The sequence below is a fragment of the Rhinolophus sinicus genome, chromosome 15, assembly GCF_057876585.1.
Source record: "Rhinolophus sinicus isolate RSI-liver-muscle chromosome 15, RSI-T2T, whole genome shotgun sequence".
Lineage (NCBI taxonomy): Eukaryota > Metazoa > Chordata > Mammalia > Chiroptera > Rhinolophidae > Rhinolophus > Rhinolophus sinicus.
In genome coordinates this window covers 60,936,032-60,957,807 of record NC_142515.1, presented here as the reverse complement: position 1 = coordinate 60,957,807, position 21,776 = coordinate 60,936,032, and the positions used below count along the sequence as shown (strand labels likewise).

General features: G+C 45.7%; 1 protein-coding gene across 1 annotated transcript in view; it reads left to right on the top strand.

Moving 5' to 3' along the window:
• The window catches only part of GRID1 (glutamate ionotropic receptor delta type subunit 1), a 702,359-nt gene that overhangs the window by 418,998 nt on the left and 261,585 nt on the right, over window positions 1-21,776 (top strand). The window contains exon 5 of the mRNA XM_074339722.2: window positions 9,227-9,280. Within this exon, the coding sequence (XP_074195823.2) occupies window positions 9,227-9,280 (54 nt within the window). The remainder of the gene's footprint in view (window positions 1-9,226; window positions 9,281-21,776) is intronic.

Sequence of the window (21,776 nt, the reverse complement as noted above, 5' to 3'; positions counted from 1 at the left end):
ATTATGGATCATAATTCCACTATGGTTAAAACCCAAGTATCCATCAGCTGGTACCATTGGCACTGCCTGGCTTCACTTCTCTCAGTTGATCTCATTAAACAGATCGTGCCTGTGAGCAAACTCCATTTCATTTTTCTGCTGATATTAACGTTTCTTCATAAATTGTCCGCATGTAGCATATTCTCAGTTTTTATTACAGTAAATTGTACTTTCTGCACAGCCCTGGAACCTGTCTCTATTTCATCTGAAGGATCCACAAATGATGTGTAATGAATCTTCCTCTCCAGAGGCTGCGAGCTGGCACTTCTGCCCTCTGCACAAAGTGAGAAGCCAGTTTGGAAGAGCTGTTTGCCTCAGGTAAACAGTTAGGACTAAGGCCAGGGGGTTCTAATGACTGACTAGAAATTGTTCACATCTTTCAGAGTATTACATGTATTTAATCAATTATGCTTTCTTTTTTCAATAGCAATGTCATAGTTTTTCTGAAAAAAAAAATTAAATGATGAACACTCTCTCCAGTGTTCCCCTAATAATTCTTAAATGGCATTGATTGACCAAAATGGTCCCGAACTTACTACGTTGTTAAGCAGGATATACGAGCACTTGTATCAGGAGGTTTAGCGCTCAATACAAATGAAGAAACAATTATACCCCTGTAGAAAACCTCTAAAATTTGATCGTGTTTCCATCAGTTTCCAAAGGTCACAATATCTTGCACTTATCCACCTTTCAAGTTCACTTTGTTTCCTTCTCAGGTTCTCTAGGACAAGAGTGCAATTTTCAAATACAGACAGTACTTACTTTGCATGGCACAGTGTTAACCGAAAACGAAGTAGAAGGTGAGGACACAGGTCCCGTATGCTGGGTTTCTGTTACTATGCTACTGTGCAAAGCAAGACTGCCTGCATGTCGATGTCCCTTCTCACTGTGTGGGGCTTCCTATTTATGTCCCTGGCCTTCGTCATACTGAGCATTAGGGAAACATGGAAGAGTGTGAATCCACCCATTCATTCATTCCACAGACGTCTTTCAAAGTTTGCTGTTGGGCAAGGGGCTGTGTGGTAACTAGACCAGGCCTTAGCCCTGGAGGAGCTCACCTGTTAGTGAGGGACTGGAGGCTGCTCTCCATATACAGAAATCCTTTGGCAACCAGAGGCCACCTGACTTAGGAGTTCTGGGGGGTGGGGGTGGCAGGAAACTCCAGAATCCAACTGTATAGAGAAGCCCCAGGGCTCCCCAGGTCCACTGTCCAGGCCTCACCATTGTCTGCATTGCCTTCTAGCCCAGCTGGTGCTTTGCATTAAACATCTACCCAAAATGTGAGTGTAAGTGTGTCTTCTCTCAGTCCCAAGCTGGAATGAAACACTAGAAAGTACATTGCCAGTTGCACTGACTTGCTGGGAGATTTTGGGCAGGTTTCCCCATCAGTGAGGTGTCATGTGTGGAGGGCTTAGCTCGGGGTCCAGGTGGAGGAGGAACCATTCAGGGCGAGTGAATGCACCCAGCCCGAAACAGCCCTCACCTCCAGCCTCTTCCAGCCGGCTCCTGCCCTGTGCAGGCTCAGATTTCCCTCAGCAAAAGAGCCTTCTTTGCATCCCCCAGAGATGTGTTTGGAAGATACAAAGGGTTGATTCTGCCACACCTTCCCCAGATGGCCTTGTGTAGCTGGGGGTAACTGCCTTGTCTCCACTATCTTCAAGCTCCCACCCCTCACCCCACAGATACATGTGCTCAGGTGGCTGTGTTTCCTGCTTCCCCCAAAGGTGAGGGCCCTTGGCTTCAAGAAAGTTCCAGCAGAACGATGAATGAGTTGGGAACAGATAACTCACACTTGGTCAGTAGGGGTCTGGGAGAAGAAACTGGAAAAGAGACCCACATAGTGTTTGAGATTCCCCAGTGGTGTCTAGGAGAATGATGGCTTCAGAATAGGAGCCACAAACTTGAGGAGAACATTAAGGCAGTTTTCTGGTGAAAGCAAGTCCCCTTCAGTTTCTGGACACAAGGCCGGGGTAAAGAGAAGAAGCTGGGCTGGAATCTCGGGTTCTTTTCCTGAGAAAACAGGCCCTGGGAAGCCCGGAGTGACCCGAGATAGTTCAGTGGCATCCATGGTTTCCTCATGGTTCTGTCATTGCTTCTGAGACCTGGGCCGCATGGTGACTACTTTGTAAATGAGCTCTGTCACCCCAATAAATTTTAATTAAAAAAAATCACCATTGTCTTGCAGTCAGCTTCTCCCCTTCCTTGCAAATGGGGGAGGGGGGCTTACACTCCCTCATGCTTTGGAGGGGTGATGTAGCACAGAGAGAATTGTTCCTGAATAGCACCTTGTTGCCCAGGCAGCAGTGGGGCTTTAAACTTAGCTCCACATCTGTCCTTGGGAAAAACGCCAGGCCCTGGGCTCCACGGGGGGAACATTCTGAAGTATTAGAGTTGGGGTTTCAAAAAGATGCTAATTGTCGACAAGCTTTCTTTATCTCAAGCTCCCAGTATTGGGGGGAGGGTGCCTAGACAAGTGGCCAACAATTAACACATACATAAGTAATCAGTGGCATTTGCAGTTTGTAAAATAAATTCTCAGCAATGTGGCTGGAAGGCTTCCATGTGGCAGTTTCTTCCACTCCGTTTAGTATTCCTTTAGGCCAAGATAAAATGAAACAGACCCTACTGAAGAAATGCAAGCGGAATAATGGTCTCAGGCTTATGAGAATAAGCTAACCTGGAGAAGGAAGGCACTGCTGCTCATAGTGGTGTTTTCTCAGTAATGGGAAAAATGATAATTTTTCTCCCATCGTCAGGGACTTGTCCACTTGCACTGACAGTTGTTCCTGCGTTTTGGGGATCAGCATGACTAAATGAAAAGCACCCAGGCTTTGGAGACGGATGGACCTGAGTTCAAATCCAATCTCTGCCAAGTATTAGCTGAGGGACCTGTGCACAATACAAGTCTAGATCTAGGTCTCAGTTTCCTGTCTGTGAAATGGGCACGAAAATGCTGCCTGCTGGTTAGGGCATTGAGAGGTAAGTGGGCTATGTGGGTTGTGAAGTGGAGGAGATGCTGTATTGCAGTGTCTGGCTGAGGGCTTGATGAAAGCAGACCCCCATCGCCTTTGGCAATGGCTTGCACTTGGTCCTGGTGAAAGGTGGAGAACACAGAGGACAGGGACCAGGTGTTGGAGATGCTTCCTCCAATCCCTCAGAACCCCTGTCTTCTCTGCCTCCCTCTAGGTGTTTTGCTATTAGAATTGATTCTCATCTCTATATGGTCAAGGGGACATTTTCAGCGCCCAGGGTCCTGTCTAGGTGAGCTGGCCTGTGTATATATATATTGTTCCTGTCAGCACGAGGGGCTGCTTTCTGTGCAGAGTGTTTGGGAGCCAGAAGTTGGGGCTTGGTCTGCGTCCCTATGGAAACTGTGGTGGCATCAGGGTGACTGGATGGCCAGGACAGTATCCAAATATTCCCCTGGCCCACAGCGGGCCTACAGAATGGCATGTTGGAGTCCTGTATCACTTATCCTCCAGCTCTGTTGATGCCACTGGCCATGGGAAAAGGCCCCCTGAGGTTCAGACAGGGTTGCTGTTCACAGACAAGGGAACATATTCCCTTCTCCAGGTGTGGGAAGGACAGCTGCCTTCTGCTTCCTTTAATAGGGGTTGTCAGGACAGGTGTAGCCATCCAGCTGTGCCTCTGAACATGATGTCTCGCCCCGCTGGCTGCCCATGTCCACCCTCCCAGCCCTTTCCATGGGCTACCTGCCACCTAAAGCATCTTGGGTCTCCTTTATATCTAAAGGGGCTAAGACAGGAGTCAGCATGATCCTTTGGAAGTTCCTACCTCCTTGGCTCTTCTTCTAAAGTTCTGTGTTTGCCAATCTATTGATGGACCACAGGAGCCAGGCAGATGGTCTCTGATGGCTTGGCAAGGGCGTGTGGGACTCACAGCAACTGAACTGGACAGCCTTGCTGTGCCCTGGTGTTGCGCCCCTGCAGCGATCCCTCAGGGTCATGGAGACCTAGTTCCTGGCTCCACAGCCTCTGTGTGGAGCTCCTGTAGTTGCTCAGGCCTCCTCTGCCTACTGCATTGTTTTGAAGGTTGCCCCACATTTATGGTGCCCAGCTCCAGGGGAGAAGCCCAGTTGCAGGGATCCGGCTTTCCTATGTGCTGAAGGTGAGTGACTGGGAGTGCCCCCTGAGCAGGTGGCTAGCCCCACTCCCTGCCCACCTCATCCATGGAACAAAGGGGCTGCTCTTTATTGTTTGGTTGGCTCAGTGCTTCTCTGCAGTTGCTGATGGTTCCGCAGTTGTAGACTCAGGTGTGGTGGAGATGAGGGGAGGCCTGGTGCTGTGCTGTTTTGAGGGTCTGTGGATTCATGGAGGAGGCAGTGCTCACCACACTGGCCATGAGTGTTTATTGCCAGTCTTCTTGCCTTTGTTGGCTCCATGATGGCAGGGACGAGGCTCCTGGCACACACCTGTATCCAGCAGAGTTAGGCCCGCTGCTGGTGTGCGGCCGGCCCAGCCTGTTGAATGAAGGAAGGCATGCGTGACAGGTGATGCAAAGGAGACCACAGAATGCCAACCAGGTAGGCGACATCAGGGGAAGGAATGGGGGGGTGACCTTCGTGTTAACTGTTCTTCTAGACTGAGCTTCTTTCTGGCCTGGAAGCTTCATGTGTAATTTCATTTAATTCTTAGAGTAATCCCTCGAGGGTGGGAGGTGTTGGTCTCAGGTTGGGTTCCCAGAAGCAGACTTTGAGGTGAGAATTTGTGTGACAATGATTTATTAAGAAGTGTTCCCAGGGGAATTAAAGGAAGACAGCAGGGGAATGGGAACATGAGATAGCGAAGTGAAAGAAGCCAGGGAGGGTGTGAGGTCAAGTGAAGCAGTTTTGGCGCATCCTACAGAGGAATTCTGGAAACGGATGAGCTCGCACATGGAGCAGTCCCCATCAGGGAACAGCACAGCTGAGATTTGTATACGCGACACCCTCAGTGCTTGGTAAGAGGGATAAATTCCCAGGTGATTGCCAAGCAGGGTTCCGGCAGCCTGAGCCAGGGGATCTGCCGTTGGGAGTGAGCGAGCACAGGAACCAGTGTGTTCAAAGATCCTACTGGGACTTGCAGGGACCTGGGCAGAGCTTTGACAGCATCGTGGGTATTTGAATGCCTTTTAGGTGTGGAACTGCTGCTCCAAGAGGCGGAGTAGTTCACACTAGAGCACTCAGCTAAGTGATGGCCATACTGGGATTCGAACACGCTCTGCCTCCCTGCCTCCTCCTTACCTGGCTCACTCTGCAATGAAAGAGAAGACTGGCCTCCACCTGCCTCATGGTTGGGGAGAAAGAAGGAAAAGAGCACGTAGAAGGGGCATTAGTGGTGCTGTGAGCATTTAGGGCTCTTCCCACAGAGCTGGCAGCTCTCCACTAATTAGGAAGTGGAGGGGGGGGGCGTGTTCTTGCTAAATCTGCAGTAGCTTCTCCTCACCATCCATCTCAGCTTCTGTGTGAGTTGCACCCTCTGGAAAAGGCTGCAGCCAAGTGCTATTTATCTCTGTGTGGGGAAAAGAAGCTTAACAAATTAGCTGATGCTTAATTGGTGAGGGAAAGTAGGACAGGAAAGTTGGCCAGTTGTCCTGTGGGGTTTTCTGATCAATTCTCTGCATCAATATTCTCTGTGCATGAGCCCGAGATCAGGTGTGAATTCTCTCTTGAGTAGCCAAGGCTCCCACCTGCTCCCTGGGAAGCGCCCACAACTGAGTCAGGTCCTCTGTGCTGCTGGTTCCTGTGGGGACAGGTAGAGGTGCTCTCACCTGCATAGGTGTACTCACACCTTCAGGTTCACAGAACTACACATGCTGGAGCAGGACTTCCAGTCCTGGAGAACAAGAGTCGGGGTCGGAGCTCTGAAACAACAGGATCGCAGGCACATCACCATTCCCAGTAAATTTAGGATTCCTAGGAGTGGTTCTCAGGGGTCCACATTTTAGAAAGCTCTCTAAGAGGTCCTTAGATTGTTGGGGAAGGTCATTGAGAAGATGTGACCAGTGATTTCACCCACAAGCTGGACCCGGGCAATTGGAGGCTTCCCATTTCCTCGCCTTTGCTTGGAACATGTGCTCTGCTTGTTTCCCTGGTGGTAGAAGCTGCCCAAGGACACAGCCTTGCGATAGAAATGTGGTGTTGAGACTATTTGGACTGGGTGCATGACTGAACCCAGTTAAGGCCCCCTCTGTGCATAACTGAACCCAGTTAAGGCCTCTATATAAATTTGAAGATGCTGGCAGGCAGGTGTGGAAAACTACTGTCCTGCAGCTGCCCAAGACAAGCCTTGTCAGTAAGTTCCTTTGCTTATTAAACCTGACACCTGCCAACCTGGAGTGGCCTGCCTTTTTCTTCAGTCTCTCACTGCCCTATGTGTGTGTGTGCCAGTTTCAGATTGTACCCGGGAAGCTCCTGGCCAGGTTTGCAGAGCAACATCCAGGCTGCCAGACTTGAGAGTCACTGCTTCAGGATGTCACTGCCTGATGGAGTCTCACCCATGGCAAACCACCATGGTGAAACTTTAGTACCTGTTGGGGCACTGCTGTCCACCTTCCACTCAGGCACTTCCCATGGGAACTCCTGTCTCCCAAGGCAGCCTGTTATATCTTGAATGACTTGGAAAGTCCGAAAGTTCTCTTTTACACTGAGCTGATATCTGCCTCCCTGATTACTGGAGACCTTCATCCTGAATCAGTTCTCTCAAAGGCTGCAAAGTAGTTCCAGTCTCTCTTGCACGTGGCAATTCTTCATGCGTTTAAGGTATTGCAATACAGTTTAAAGGTATTTATACTCTTCTGTCCCCTAAGCATCCCTGGTCACTTTAACTGGTCATCGGTTTACACCTTTTTACTCCCTGATCGATTCCATTCTTCAGTGTCCTCCATCAAGCAGGGTGGCCAAGAAGTCAACCCCTCAAGGGGCAGAAGAGACCCGTAGCCTCCTTCATTTTCATGGGTCTTTACTCGCGGTGTTGCCTTCGGTTCTCATCTCCCCGTTTGCCCTTCTGGCCCTGGGAACCACGTGTAGGACTTGGAGTGCAGCCTGGTTAAACCCCATCTCTTCAGCTGCAGTTCAGTGTTCTGGCTTTCTGAGACGTTCTGACCTCCTCCAACTCTGTGTCATGCTCGGGTTTGATGAGTGTGTCATGGACGTCCTCTGTGTGAGCATGAAGGTGTTGGGGATGGAAACAAGCCGGAGCCCAGCCATGTGCTGCAGACGGTTCTCAGGGTATCTGTGTTCACGTCTCCCTCCCCCACCCCCTTCTCAGGCCTCTGGGCTTCTGCAGGTCCTCGTGAAAGTCTGCGAGTTGGACAGAGACTCTGGGTTGGGTGGTGTGACTCCACCCTGTGCTGCTCTCCCGTCTCCTCCCCTTCTGAACGTCTCAAGTCCTTTCAGCTTCTGTGCAGAGGTCCTGCTTTATTGAGCTGTAGAATGGGGTGGAAAGTGTCTTCAGGACATGGTGCCATGACGTACCCAGACCAGGGCAGACTCCTGTCCCCACTTGTCTTCACAGAGGCTGGCATCCTCTTATTCATAGACTACAGAAGGAGTCTGTGTCTTCCACCCTGACATTGCCCTGGAAGGGGCCCCGTGCCAACCCTTGGTGTTATATGGCGCGCGGTCTGTAAAGAAGTGGGATGCTAGAGCCGCCTGGGCACCCCCCCACCTCTGTTTCCACATGCTTCTTGTGTTGGTCAGCAAACCTGTCTGTCGTTTGTGTAAGTGAGGTTCTAGCAGAACCCTGTGTGATAACAGGGCGATGACCTGGGTCCCACATATGGCTGGGCCACTGGTGGAGGCGTGTGTTAAGGAGACTGAGTCAGCTCTCCTTATACTAATGAGAAAAGCTATTCTCGATACATAAACAAGTCACAAATGACAGTTATATCCTGATACATATTTCATGATCCCATTTTGATGAAAAAACTGTCTGATATGTGTACATAGATATATGCCTGCAGATGTGACTAAATACTTCTGGATGGGGACATCTCAAATGATCTCTAGGGGATGAGTTAGGAGGGATAATGGGACATTTATACTTTAGCACATTTTTTTTTTTTAACGGGCAGGGTTATGGAATGATAGTGAACATTTTTATTTTCCTATATTTTTTCAAATAAAAATAGTAAAAATTACTTTATAAAAATACAAATACAAAAACAAAAACAAAGAAAAGAAGACTACAATCTGCTAACTCTCTGCCAGGTTCCTAGGTGGCCTGGCACAGTGCTCGGCGCTCAGCAAGTGCTTGGCACACGCCAAATGCAAGTATTTTAACAGAACATGCTTGGAAACTATCAGTTTCTTCTACTTCTTTCAACCTGTTGGCTTTCCAATTAAAGGAGAAAAAAAAACACACTCATAAAAACATGAGAAATAGTATAAGTAACTGGGTCCTATCTGCTTTGCCCTCCAACACTTTATTCATATATTCAACAACATTTATTGAACTATACTAACCACCTACTATGTGTTGATTATAGTATAAGGTTCTGGGACACAACTGTGAGCAAAACAGATGTGGCTCCTGACCTCGTGGAGACCCCAATGTGGTAGAGGAGATAGGCAACAAGAAATAAATAAACAGACAACTATTCAAGCACAGAAATGGCAAGTGCTATAAAGAAATAGAGCAAAGCGCTATAAGAGAGGATGACAGGAGTGGGGTCACTGCCCAGGAGCTAGAAAGAGCCAGTTTTCTGAGTCCTAAATAACCAAAGGCAGCTCAGAGTTTCAGCCGTGAGCTGCTGTCTTCAGCATGGCTGGACAGCCGCCGCAAACCCCTCATTCCACATTTCCGATCCTCGTGCCTCCGTTCACCTCTGCAGTGATGAAACTCATCCCCTAAAGGCCCCTCCAGAAAGGAGTTTGCAGGCATTCTCTGGGCAGGGAGGGGTGTCCAGGCCTGGGTCCCTGTGATGCCACAGGAACCAGAGTTTCTGCCCTTGCTTGGGGCTGGCGCCTGAGAGCTCTGAACAGCAGGAATCAGATGTCTGTGTTCAAATGACTTGTCTTGTAGCTAAGGCAGCCAGAGCTGGCCCCAGGGGGATGGCTTGTTTTGTGAGGAAAACATTCGCCAAGAACAATGTTTATCAAACCCCATCTCAACAATCATCCTGTGAGTCTGCCAGCTTCTGGCTTGCTTCTGTTCATGTTATGTTTGTTTTCTTTTTCTCTCTGCAGGCGGTGGAGACCAACCTGGCTTCCAAGGACAGCCACTGGGTCTTTGTGAACGAGGTAAGAGCCCAGAGTGGTGAGGCGGCGGCTGGCAGTGAGCCCCTTGCCCCTTAGGAAAGTTTGGAGTAATCCTTTCAGGTCTAATTCTAACAAGGGGCGCTGGAGTGAATTCCAGGGCTCCACTGTGCCAAGAGAGGAGGTCAGAGAGTGGGACTTGACCTGCCAAGGTGCTCACCTGGAGCAGGTGGGAACCAGGAATCAGAGACAGAATCTAGACCTGAGCCCACATGGAAGTCAAAAGCCAAAAAGAAGATGTATCAGGCATTTGAGTTGCGGGGTAAGGGAAGGCAGCCAGTCAGGCAGGGTTGGGGGCTGGAGAGATTAGGGTGAGCTAGAAAATGGGGTGCAGAGGGGGTGGGGCAAAGGAATGAGGAGGGGACACAGGCTGCATTTCACGCAGGAGGTTGAAGGTGTGTGTGTTATGCGACTGTTTGAGGGTGTCTGCATAACAGTATGTGTGTGTTTTTGTGAATATCCATCTGTATGAGCGTGTATGTATGTGAGGGTTAGGGTTAGGTCATGATGTGTATGTGTATGGATATGTGTGTGTGCAAAAGTATGTATGTGAGTGTGTGCATCTGCGTATGTGTGCACATGTGAGTGTAAAGGTGTGGGAGTGTGTGTGTGTGTTCACACGCCCCTGGTGGGGGTGGGATCATTGTAACCACTTAAAGCGGTCGAGTGGGAAGTCTCTCCCATTGAATGGCCATCCCACTGGTTTGGCCTTAGGAGGAGTGGGAATGCCAAGGTTCCACTGTGGCCTGGTCAGCTCTTCACTGATTACACCATGGCCTCCTCCACGTTATGGGCATCGCACGGGAGTGGCCTGTAACCACATACCCTAGCTCTCCTGAAGAATCCTCTCTGCCCACACATCTATTCAGGAAGCACTGACCAGGGCAGCCCGTGTGACCCCAGCAGGCTATTAACAGAGCTGGCTCTAGATGGTGTTTCCTAGTGCATGCTTTCATCAGGGCTGTGGCCTTAGCTTCTCCTAAATTAACCAATCAATTTCTAATGGCCTCACTTTAGAAGATGCAAGGTTTATTATGTCGGTAATTTATTCTTTTATGATGTGCATTTCTTTATTAGCTCGGTGCTAATATGGCTGAAATAATTTTGGGTGGCTTATTTTAATAATTTTGCAGGTAGAATCAGTAGTAACTACTTGCATGGCCCACTTTTCATGGTTTTCCTCCATAAATTCACATCTTATCTCAACGTCCACATGGGCCACTTGGAGACATGCACAGTAACTGTCATTTACCTCGGGTTGTGTCATTTACCTGTGGTTGTGCTGGGAATTAGCAGAAGGGACATGACACCCTCATCCCTATTCTTCAGCGCCTGCATGAGTCCTCCTTGGTTCTTAGGAAGTTTTGCCAGCCACTCTACAGGTTCTTCAAAGTCCAGTTTCCTTTTGTTCCAGAGAAAGGATCTTTCCATGTCTGCTGCTGGATTTATTTTTGTGGTGACTCCTCCAAATTGGAGAGCCGGCGTTTCTCTGTTGCCAGTCTTCCAAAGTGCTCTGTTTTTGTTTCCAACCTGGTTCCTTTTCTCTCCCCTACATATCAATTCACCCCTAGAGCCCTCTGTCTATCCTTCTTGACCCCCTGTTCAGGGCTGGGATTTACTTCAGAATGCCACCCCAGAGCATTGCTGGGGCACTGGAACCCAGGGTTTACTTCATGTCACAGGAGGGGTCAGGTAAGGGCACCTCTGTCAGAGCCGCACTGGAGCAGCCTCACCAAGAGCGTGGCTGTGCCCCCCTCAGCTCGGTATCACATCCTGGACCAGCATGAACTTCCCTGGATGCCTGTGTCCTCCTCCAGAACAGACCTCCCTCTTCCAGGGTTTCCTTTTCTATGGGGAGTGAAGGGGTAACAGCCACCATTGCTTGATCACCATTATATGCCAGACACTTGTCAGAGCATTTTACATCTGTTACCATTCTTAGTCCTTATCAACAACCCTGTTGGCAATTATTATCATCCCCATTTTATAGCTAGGAAAAGGGAGCCTCAAGAGGTTAAATCGTGTGTTCAAGGTCATAGAGCTATTAAATGGTGCATTCGATATTCTTTATTAAGACCGTCTGGCTCCAAAGCCCTTTGCATCCAATGACTCCATCATGCACGTGGCCCTGGCAAAGATCCTTAACTGGTGGTCAGGATCTGATTCAGTAAGGCCAGTCAGTAGTGCTCAGGTTGGGACACTCACGGATGTTCTGGAAGTCTGCAATGTAAAGGTACGGTCTCTTGTAAAGCTTTGACCCATGGACCCCAGTGACCCTAGCGTGGCCTCTGGTTAATGACGGAAGTGTTCTCTAAATTGTATGTAGATTTACCCTTAGGAGCCAGAAATATTCAGCATGATTGTTTCCTGTTACAGCATGACCCCACTGAAGACAAAAGTCCTGTTACTCTTATGACAGTTGTTTTCTGTTTACCATATGTGATGGCTAGGATAAAATAAGGTGGGAAAAAGTCAGGGGCAGGCATTTGGCGGCTCCAACATGGTCTCCAGGATTCAGCAGCTACAGTGGGGCCCCACCTTCCCTCTGTCAGATGAGCTCAGGTCTGTGCTTCTTCCCCCCATGTCCTTTCCTAAGGAGACCTGCAGTGTGGTCCCCAGGTCAACCCCTGCTTCCTTCCCTCTGCACAGGCTCTTTCCTCCAGCTTACCCCTCTGTATTTGACTTGCCTAATGTATTTTCCAGGATTCATGATAAACACTCAAGGGCACATGTTTTTGTTTGCTTTCTTTATGCAGTGTCTCCTCCTCAGCAATGAATATCGGTGTTGTGTATGATAGGCCTGTTTTGTTTGGAGAAGGGTAGTTGGAGGTAGAGACAGTCCGTGAGCCTCACTGACAGTTTCTATAGGTCTCTGGACTCCATTGTGGGTACACTGGCAAGCAGATGTGCTTTTGGGTATACACTATATTTTCATTGATGGATTATGTTACGTGTTAGCTTGGAGGAGGCTGAGAGATTTGAAAGAACTCGTGGGAAGCAAAATGAACCATGAGTGAAGGTGACCACTAGACCATGAGTCTTTAGAGGACATGGCCAGAATCCAGCTTATCACTGAATCCCCAATGCCGCCAGCAGAGTAGATTCTTACAAAGGTTTGGCTGAAGGCAAGTCAATGTACACAGGGTAGAGCGAGTTGCTTTGATGAATTCTTCCCAGTTGGCCTTCCAGAGAAGACAAAGGCAGCAATTAAGACCCGAGTCTCAGGGATGAAAGGGATCACTCTGGGTCATTCATCAGAATCTGCTAGTTCGGGACCAGTCAGGTTTGACTTGATGAGCTATGTGGCTTCTGGAATCTCTTTATCGGCTGGGCTGGAGTGCTGCCTCTCCACGTGGGTCGCCTTCAGCAGATCCCAGGTGAGCCAGTCATCTCTCTGGCCCAGTGCCTCACAGGTTTACTCAGGGCCGGCTGGAATCTGGATGCAGAGGAGAATGCCCTCCCATGGGGCTCTGCGTCTAGACAGGAAGCATACATCTCATAGCATGGCCTCTTGGGAACTTTCTGGGAGGAAATTCTTTTATGGAATATGTATGTAACTTTTATGGAATATATATATATATATATATATATATATATATATATATATATATATATATATATATATATATATATAACTTCCATCTTCTTCTAGAACCAATCATTATGCAGACGTGAGATGCTCTATTTGTTCCTGGAGACAAAAGTCCTGTTCGCATTGTTAGTCTAGTTCTTCCCGACATGAAACCAAAGCACACTGTGATTGAAATGGTTTAGATGCTTAACAAGCAAAGCAGAAGCATGTGCATAACCCACATACTTACATTTTCTCAGCAAGTGAAGCTCTGAGCTGTGATCTGTGGCTCAACAGGGGACCAGGGGAAGCTATATTCTAAGGAGGGAGGTAGCTCAGGTGGGGTTCCCTGTCACTCCTGCCTGGTTTCTAGCATACACAGATGGCTCCACATCACATGTCCATTCCAGACCCTGCCCCCGATCTCCAGACCCAGAGATCTAGATGCCTTCTTGACTCAGCTGCTTGGAGATCTTATGACCACTGCCAGCTCAGTGCATCTCATTCTGAACCCACCATCCTACCCTTAACCTGGTCCTCACTCTGTGCTCCAATCTCAGGGCCAGTCCTTCTGGTCACATCCTCAGCCGATGGAGAAAAGCCAACATTGTGCGCCTGCCTTGAGCCCACTCACAATGACGCCAACCACGCCTGTATTGTTTATTTACTTCTCGCCCTTCTGCCCACTACTTCATGGCTCATCCCTGTAAGATGGGTCAGTTGCTGTTTCCTATATTTAGTTTCCTCTCCTGGCTCTGGGCCTTTCCAGGATTTCCCCTGATGTATGGTATGCCTTTCCTGCCTCTCTGGTTATCAAGGACCTACCTTTCCTGCAGGGGTCTGCTAAACATCGCCTCTGCCCAAAGGTCTTCCTGGATTTCCCCATTAGAGATATTCATTCTCCTGGGCCCAGCTCTGCTTGTTGGGGACTGGACGCACAGCCCGACTCCCTGAACAGCTTGTAAGGGAGGGTGGGCTTCCTTTGCATCAGGTCCCCAGAGGCCCCATCATGAGGGGCTCAGACATGGAGGAGGTGCTGAGTGAAGCCTCCCACTACAGCGTCTGCCTGTTGCTGCCTCATCTTGATGCTGCTTGTGTGATAGCCTAAACGTGGAGGAAAATGCACTTATAGCCATCCTGATCTTCATGGGCTGAGAAAGCTGCAATCCTGCTCCATGAGCCACAGCTGTCAGCACCCCTTGCTCCCCAGCACTGCTTTTTCTGCAGCTGCATTATGAGTGCCAAGGGGTACAAGCTCTTCCTCTCAGGCACATGTATGCTCCCTTCAACCCTGGACCAGGCCATGTGCAGGTGGCAGAGCAGAGCAACCAGTTAACAGGGCCGGGGAAGCACCAGCAGCCTTTCTCCAGCAGTCTCCAAATTGCTGGGGGAACACATGTTCTGCTAATTCACAGGTGCTTTGTGGAGAAAGGATTCTATGATCAAAGAGGGTAGAGAACTTAAGCAGCAAGAAATAGGTGCCTCCTGCAGGCATCTTCGGTCTCTCATGCATGCCGTGCTTCCCAAAGATCAGGCAGTCATGTTATCTGTCACATGCATTGTTTCCAACATACTCCCGTGCCTTTCCTCTTGACATGTGCTCACCTCTGTGCTGGAATAGGTTGTTGGCAGGGGGTGGGGTGTCAGGGCCCATAGGGTAGAGTTCAGTTTCCTCCAGGTGATACACGAGGCTGTTCACGAGCTGACTTCAGGCCCTCTCTGGTCTCAGTTCTTGCCACCTCTTGTCATCTAGAGCTGTTCTGACTGTATCCTAAGAGGGCTCCACCCCCCAAGTGCATCCATGTTGCAACCTCTTTAGATGCCTCTGCCCAGAATGCTCTTCTGTTGTTGCCTCTCAGGTGCCAGCCTCCAACTTACCACTTTCACTGGTTTGCCACCAACCAATACCCCTTGAGAATCCTCCAGGTGCAGACCTTGACCTGCCCCAGAGGGGACTTCTGTCAACAGTTAGAGAAGGTCACTCCAGACTTTCACATCTTCCCTACCCCCAACATCTACTGTGTTAAAACAAATGACAGTGAGATTAGTCTACACAGGTATAATGTGAGGACAGAAATGTGAATGCACTAATTGAAGAAAACAAGAAAAAAGACCATGCTATGAATGCTGAATCAAATAACTTTCAGAAATCTCTACTTGGGACTCAGAGAAAGAGAGGAAGGGAAAAGATTTAATTTTTTTCTTCTTTTCATTTTGAAAATTCCAATTCTGTTTGGATATTAAGTCCCTGTACCATTTACCGCCTGCAAATTTAATTTAGTAACACTCAAAAACAATTATGTTTCTTCTAATCTATTCACTTGTTTCTCCCCCAGCCGTACTGGGGTGTCCTTGAGGACAGGCATTATATCTTACCTGCCTCTGTAGTCCCAGCTGAGGACCCAAAACAAAGAATAGGAGTTGCCATTTATCAGACATTAGATGGAGCCAGGCACTTGTTTTGAGCTTCACTTTTTTATTTTTATTTTTTACTTAAAAAAATCAACATCTTTATTGAAGTTTAATTCACATACAATAAATACACATATTTAAGTGTACAATTTACATTTGGCACATGTCTACCTATGAAGCCACAACCACAGTGAAGGTGGTGAATGTATCTATCACCCCAAAAGTGTCCTTGTGTCCCTTTGTAATCTCACACCACTGCCCAACTCTCCCCCACTCCCCTGGCAATCTGTTTCTGGCACTGCAGATTATTTGTATTTTCTAGAGTTTTATACAAATGGAATCATACAGTATGTACTCTTTTTTTCTGTTTTGCTATGGCTCTTTCCCTCCAGATAATTATTTTAATATTCATGCATATTGCAATGTATAGCAAAGTTCTTTCCTTTTTATTGATAAGGAATATTCAAATGTATGGATACAGCACAATTTGATTATCCATTTACCATTGGTGGGTATTTGGGTTGTTCTAGATTTTTGGTGATTACAAGATTTTTGGTGAACATCCATGTACAAGTCTTTGTATGGACATATGCTTTCATTTTTCTTGGGTACGTATTTACAGGGGGTATTGCTGGGTCATATGGTAGATGTATGTTTAACTTTTTAAGAAACTTACAAGTTCTATGAGAGTTCCAGTTGCTCTACATCTTCTTCAGTACTGTTTTCATCCGGGTTTTTGGTGTCAGCCATTGTAGTAGTGTGTAACGGTACCTCAATATGATTACAATTTTCATTTGCCTAATAACCAATGATACTGAGCATCCTTTCATGTGTTTATTTGCCATTTATACCTATATAATCCTTAGGGGGAAGCTGAGATCATTGATTTGAGACGTTCATTTTTCTTTAGTGCTATAATCTTCACCTTAGGTGATTTAATGGCATCCCCCAAATTTTGATATGTTGTGTTTTCATTGTTACTCAGTTCAAAATACTTTCTACATTACCTTTGATTTCTTCTTTGAGCCATAGGTTGTTTAGGTGTGTGTTATTTAGTTCCCCAATATTTGTGTACTTTTCAGGGCTCTTTCTCTTACTGATTTTTAATTTAAGTTTCATTGTGGTTAGAGAACATAGTTTCTATTACTTGAATCCTTTAAAATTTACTGATATTTATTTAATAGTCCAGTATGTTGTCTTTCTTGATAAATGTTTTATGTGCATTTGAAAAGAATGTATAATCTGTTGTTGTTGTTGTGTGGAATGTTCTATAAATGCCAATTAGGTCAATTTAGTTGATAGTGTTATGTCTTCTGTATCCTTGGTGATTTTTTTTTTTTTTGGTCTATTTGTTCTATCAGTTATTGAAAAACAGGCATCAAAATATTCAACTTTAATTGTGAGTTTGCCAGTTTTTCCTTGTATTTGTATCAGTCTTGCTTAATGTATTTTGAAGCTTTATTATAAGAAGCATAAATGTTTAGGATTTTTATGTCCTGTAGATTAACTGATCTGTTATCATTATGAAACAATTATCTTTATCTTTCTGCTCTGAAATGTTCTTTGCTTTGAAATATATTTTACCTGATATTACTGTAGCTATTACAGATTTGTTTTGACTAGTGTTAGCACAATATTTCTTTTTATACTCTTACTTTTAACTGACTTGTTTCTTTATGTTTAAAGTAATGTATGTTTCTGGAAGGACTTTTGTACTTAGATCTAGCTATTTCATCCATTCTAACACTCTGCCTTTTAATTGAATTGCTTAGATAATTTAGATTTAATGTGAGTATTGATACTGTTAGTAGAGGGTGGAGTCCTGGAAGCCAAGTGAAGAAACCATTTCAAACAGGAGGGAGAGATCACTGGTGTCACATGCTGCTGCCATGAAGATGTGGTCTCTAGTGGGTGAATATTGAGAGAGGGTTGGAGGACCAAGTCCCCAGGCACTTCAACTTGTATTATCCCATTTTGCAGGTAAAGAAACAGGGACTCAGACAGATGGATTGACTTTTCAATGTCACTTAATCAATAAGTGGTAGAGTCAGGATTTGAACTTAGCTGTGAGTGACTCCAAATTTAATAAATATGTACCTTACGCCACACTGCCCCTCTTTTACTGTACCCCTCACACTCAACACTAACTAAATGCTAAACACATGACTGAATCTCAGAAATATTTGAAATTTTTCATAATTTGGAAGTGGTCATAAAGTTCTTGTTGTAGAAGGTCATTTAAAAACTTTCATTTTTTTATTATTAGATTTCTTCTCTTTATGCTATTTTACCTTATTTTTTAAATCTCCTGTGGAAGAAGTGAAAGAACCTGAAATAGCTAACACCTGTCATATGAGTAGTATCTGAAAGGAACAAACCATATTTACTAGAAATATACTTCAATTTGTTAATCAGACTACATCTATGTTCCTTTCTCAACCCAAAAGGAATCTATGAGATTTTGCATTCATGGTTATAGGTATATGAGGAAGTTGTTTTTATATAATATTACTCTTCATTCCTTTTCAAAGACCCCAGGGGAGGGTACTTGTTGCTGCATAGATGGTGGTTTGGGGAGCAGTAACTGTGGATGTAGTGATGTACCATTTTTTTAGGCCAGTCTTTGGGAACATTCGATGGATATGATTGGGTCCTGTGCTTGCCACTTTTATGACTTTGGGCAAGTTGTTTTACTTCTTTCCTTGAGCTTTATTTTCCTCATCTGATAACAGGATTCCTCATAGCCACCTCATAGGAAAGATGTGAAGATTAGATGAGATAACTGACCAGAAGTGACCCAGCATGGGTCTGGGTTATGGCAAGCCCTCTTAAAAGATAGGTTCTCTTATTAACAAATATCTAAAGTCCTGTGGGAAAGTTCATCTTTGGAACTTAGTCAGGGTCCCTCAGACTGAAGGAATCAATCATAGGTCAGAGCATGTCTTAAGAGGAGTGCAGGGGGCAGGAACATGGCTTGATTCATCGCCTAGATGAACCTGAATTGCAGCATTTGTAACTGTGTCTTGGGCTTGCAGGGACTCTAGTTCACCCTATCTCTGCCTTTCAAACTCTTATGTATCCTTTAAGACTCAGCTCAAATTACTATCCCCTTACTTTGCAACACTATTGATTTCTTCCATGACCTTCTTCCAACACCCCAGAGAACTGAGGCTAGATTCTTCAGTGGTACTTAACTTCTTCCTCCATGCCCTGTCTCCATGTCAGGATTTATAACTCTTAACAATTGGTCATTTATTCATCACACATGTACCGAACACCTCTGAGGCACTGGACATGCTCAGGAGAATTCAACAGATATGAGGTGTGATAAAAAAATATGGTAAATGTTTAAAAAAATTATTATAGTAAAAGACGTATTGCTATTAATTCCCCTCAAAATACTTTCCCTCACTTGGAACACACTTATCCCATTGTTCTGGCCACTTTCTGAAGCAGTTCTGGAAGTCCTCTTTGGTGAGTATCTTTACTTCCTTCTTCATCATGACAACTCTCCGTGTCACACGTTGCTTCTGGTATATGGCAATTTCTATCAAATAAAAACATTATGGTGTGTCCTCATCCACCTTATTCACCGGATCTGGCACCATGCGACTTCTGGTTCTCTCCCAAAATCAAAATGACCATAAAAGGTAAACATTTTGAATCAATTCAGGACGTCGAGGCAGCCATAACAACACAACTAAACACACTTACAAAAGAGGACTTCCAGAACTGATTCAGAAAGTGGCCAGAATGATGGGATAATTGTGTTCAAAGTGAGGGGGGTATTTTGAGAGGGATTAATGGCAATATGTTTTTTACTGTAATAATTTTCTTATTTAAACATTCACCATATTTTTTGATCATACCTTGTATGTTCTTTTTACCCACAGAGAGCTTATAGTAGCATGGCTGAGAAACATGTACCTGGATCACTATACTACAGCTAAGCCAGAGTTGTAGGAGCCACTCCAGGTCCTCTGCAATTTGCAGACAAGTTCAAACTCCCTGCAGACAAAACAGCTCAGACAGACCCCTACCCCTGCTGTGGAATCAGACTCCCTGTTTTAGACATGAGTCAATTGTTCCCAACAACTGTATTGTCATTTTGCAGAGTTTTGACAGAGAATAGTTGGGGAAGGGAGTGCTGACACTTAGGGAGTTTTAAAAATAGCTCTAATTATCACGTGCAGCAAATGTATCTGAAAACTAAAGGTTAGTGTCTCTACCTTTCTGCATTCCTATCCATCGCTCTTCCTACAAATGGATTCTGATGGATTCCGATAACTCGCTGCTCGTGCAAGAAAGACCCCATTATCTGTGCCTTCTACCTTGTTATTACACCTCCTTTGCCAGGCTGGATAATCAGCATGTACCATATGGAGAGGAGAGATGCACGTGTACACACACACACACACACACACACACACACGCTTCTGCTGCCTTCATGTGCAGCCTGGGGATAGCAGGCCTCTGATGGAGCTCCCAAGGAGGGCACTTTCTTTCTTTATTGTTTGACAATTGTTAGTAAAGTTACATAGATTTCAGATGTACAGGAGGGACCTTTCAAAGCTGGAACATGGAAGCAGAAATGGAGGCAGGAGACAGTTCAAACCACTGGAACTTCTTGTGAAATGTCTTAAATGATTTTTTAATGGCTCATAGAAATATTGGCCTCAGCCTTGGATCTCTTTTCCACTGTCTCAAACAAGAGGATGTTATGTGCAGTGGGGCAGCCTGTCTCTTAGAGCTGGTTGAAAAATCCCAAATGAATATCATGCAGTTTCAGAGAGGGGGATGAGGAAACCCTTCAGCTGTCAGTGATCAGAACTAGGATGCACTTCCCAGCAGCCCCAGGATGGCATGCCGGCTGCTGAGGTGATGAGGGACTGACAAGCGATGCTCTCACTGTCATGCCTGGCATTCCCCCGGCCAGGTGCAGAGAGGGGCTCCTAGTGAGGAGCTGCTGAAGGCCCATCTCGGGTAGCCGATGGGTCTGAACGGCGTCCTCCGTACCCGCAGATTTCTGCTTGTCTGCTGTGGGCATTGCAGGAACAGTGATCTGCGTGGTTGCTGTTCCTCAGAAGCAAGGGAACTCACATGTTGAGTGCCTACTGTGTGCCAGGCCTTGCTTTACATGTTTTATAAGCATTATTTAAAACAAATGAAATCTGTCTGTGACATTCCTTTTAAACTGATGGAAAGAAATTCGATCCCGGTTATAACAAGGTCATCTCCTCCTTACCCTCAGGAAGGTTGTGCAAAAGTCCCTGGGCTTTCCACTGTCGCCAAGGTGAATCATAGAAAGATCTCTGTAGACAGAAAGTTACAACCCACATTGGGCCTAAGCTTGGGCATGGTGATTTTATTTTATTTTTTGAGAGACCATATGTTTGGGGCCCAGCTTTCCTGAATGACCACCAGCCAGTCCTTTCTGACATTGCACCCTGGGACTGAAGTGTATGGGGAGGGGAAAACCCACAGCTCCTCTTCTGCCCCTCTCCGTCTCTGCTGGAAGCTTCTTGACTCACCGTGGCCCCCTTCGTTCTCTAAGCCTCAGAAGCTTCCAGCCAACCATCATTGTCAGTTCACATATTTATTGAAAGAAAACATCTTGGGAGAAAGAAGAACACGAACTTTCTAGAGTATAAAATGTTTACCTTTGTGTAGGTGTGTTTGGGAGATATGGTGGAGTAGGAGGGACGGGTAGCAGGAAAGCAGAGAAAAATTGCTCCTGTTCTTTCTGATTCTTCTACAATAGTAGAACAAAATACAAATTAATATACCAATGAATTAGCCTTCCAAGCAGCCTTATATATGTCATTTATTTTGCCAAATTGAGGTTTTCCTGTTATATTCAGTTTTGTGTCCAACTGTTTTCAATTAATAATATATCATTAACATTTTATCATGTCAGTAAATAGTATTTGAGAGAATATTTAATGGCCTTGTAGTAGTCTGTCATTTGGAAATATCATAATTTATGCAAATCTTTTCAATTTTCAGTTAGTTTGGTTAATGCTATTATAAATAATACTGCAGACCTTCTACCTAGATCTCTGCTGTCTATCTGATTCCTTATGATAGTAGAAATATTGTTTCTAAGTATGGGAAATCTCAAAGAGCCTGAGCTCCTTAATTAGAGTGCCTGTCTCATCCCACTCTTGTGAACATGGATATAATCAACGTTTTCCTTTTTTACCAATATTATAGGTGAAAAAAGGCTCCCTGTATTATTTTAATTTGTATCTCTTTGCTTATTTGCCAAGTCAAACACTTTGAACATTATTTATTGATCATGCCTGTTTCTAATTTTGTGATTTGGTTGCTCATGTTTTCTGTGAAGATATATTAGTCTTTTGTTATATGGCTCTGTTTTCACAATAACCTTCTGAGAGAAGTATTAGCATTAGAGTACCGACAATGAAATTGAGGCTCAGAAAATGTCTGAGGTCTCCCAGCTGTATAAAGACGAGTTGGCACTGTAAGCTCATGTTG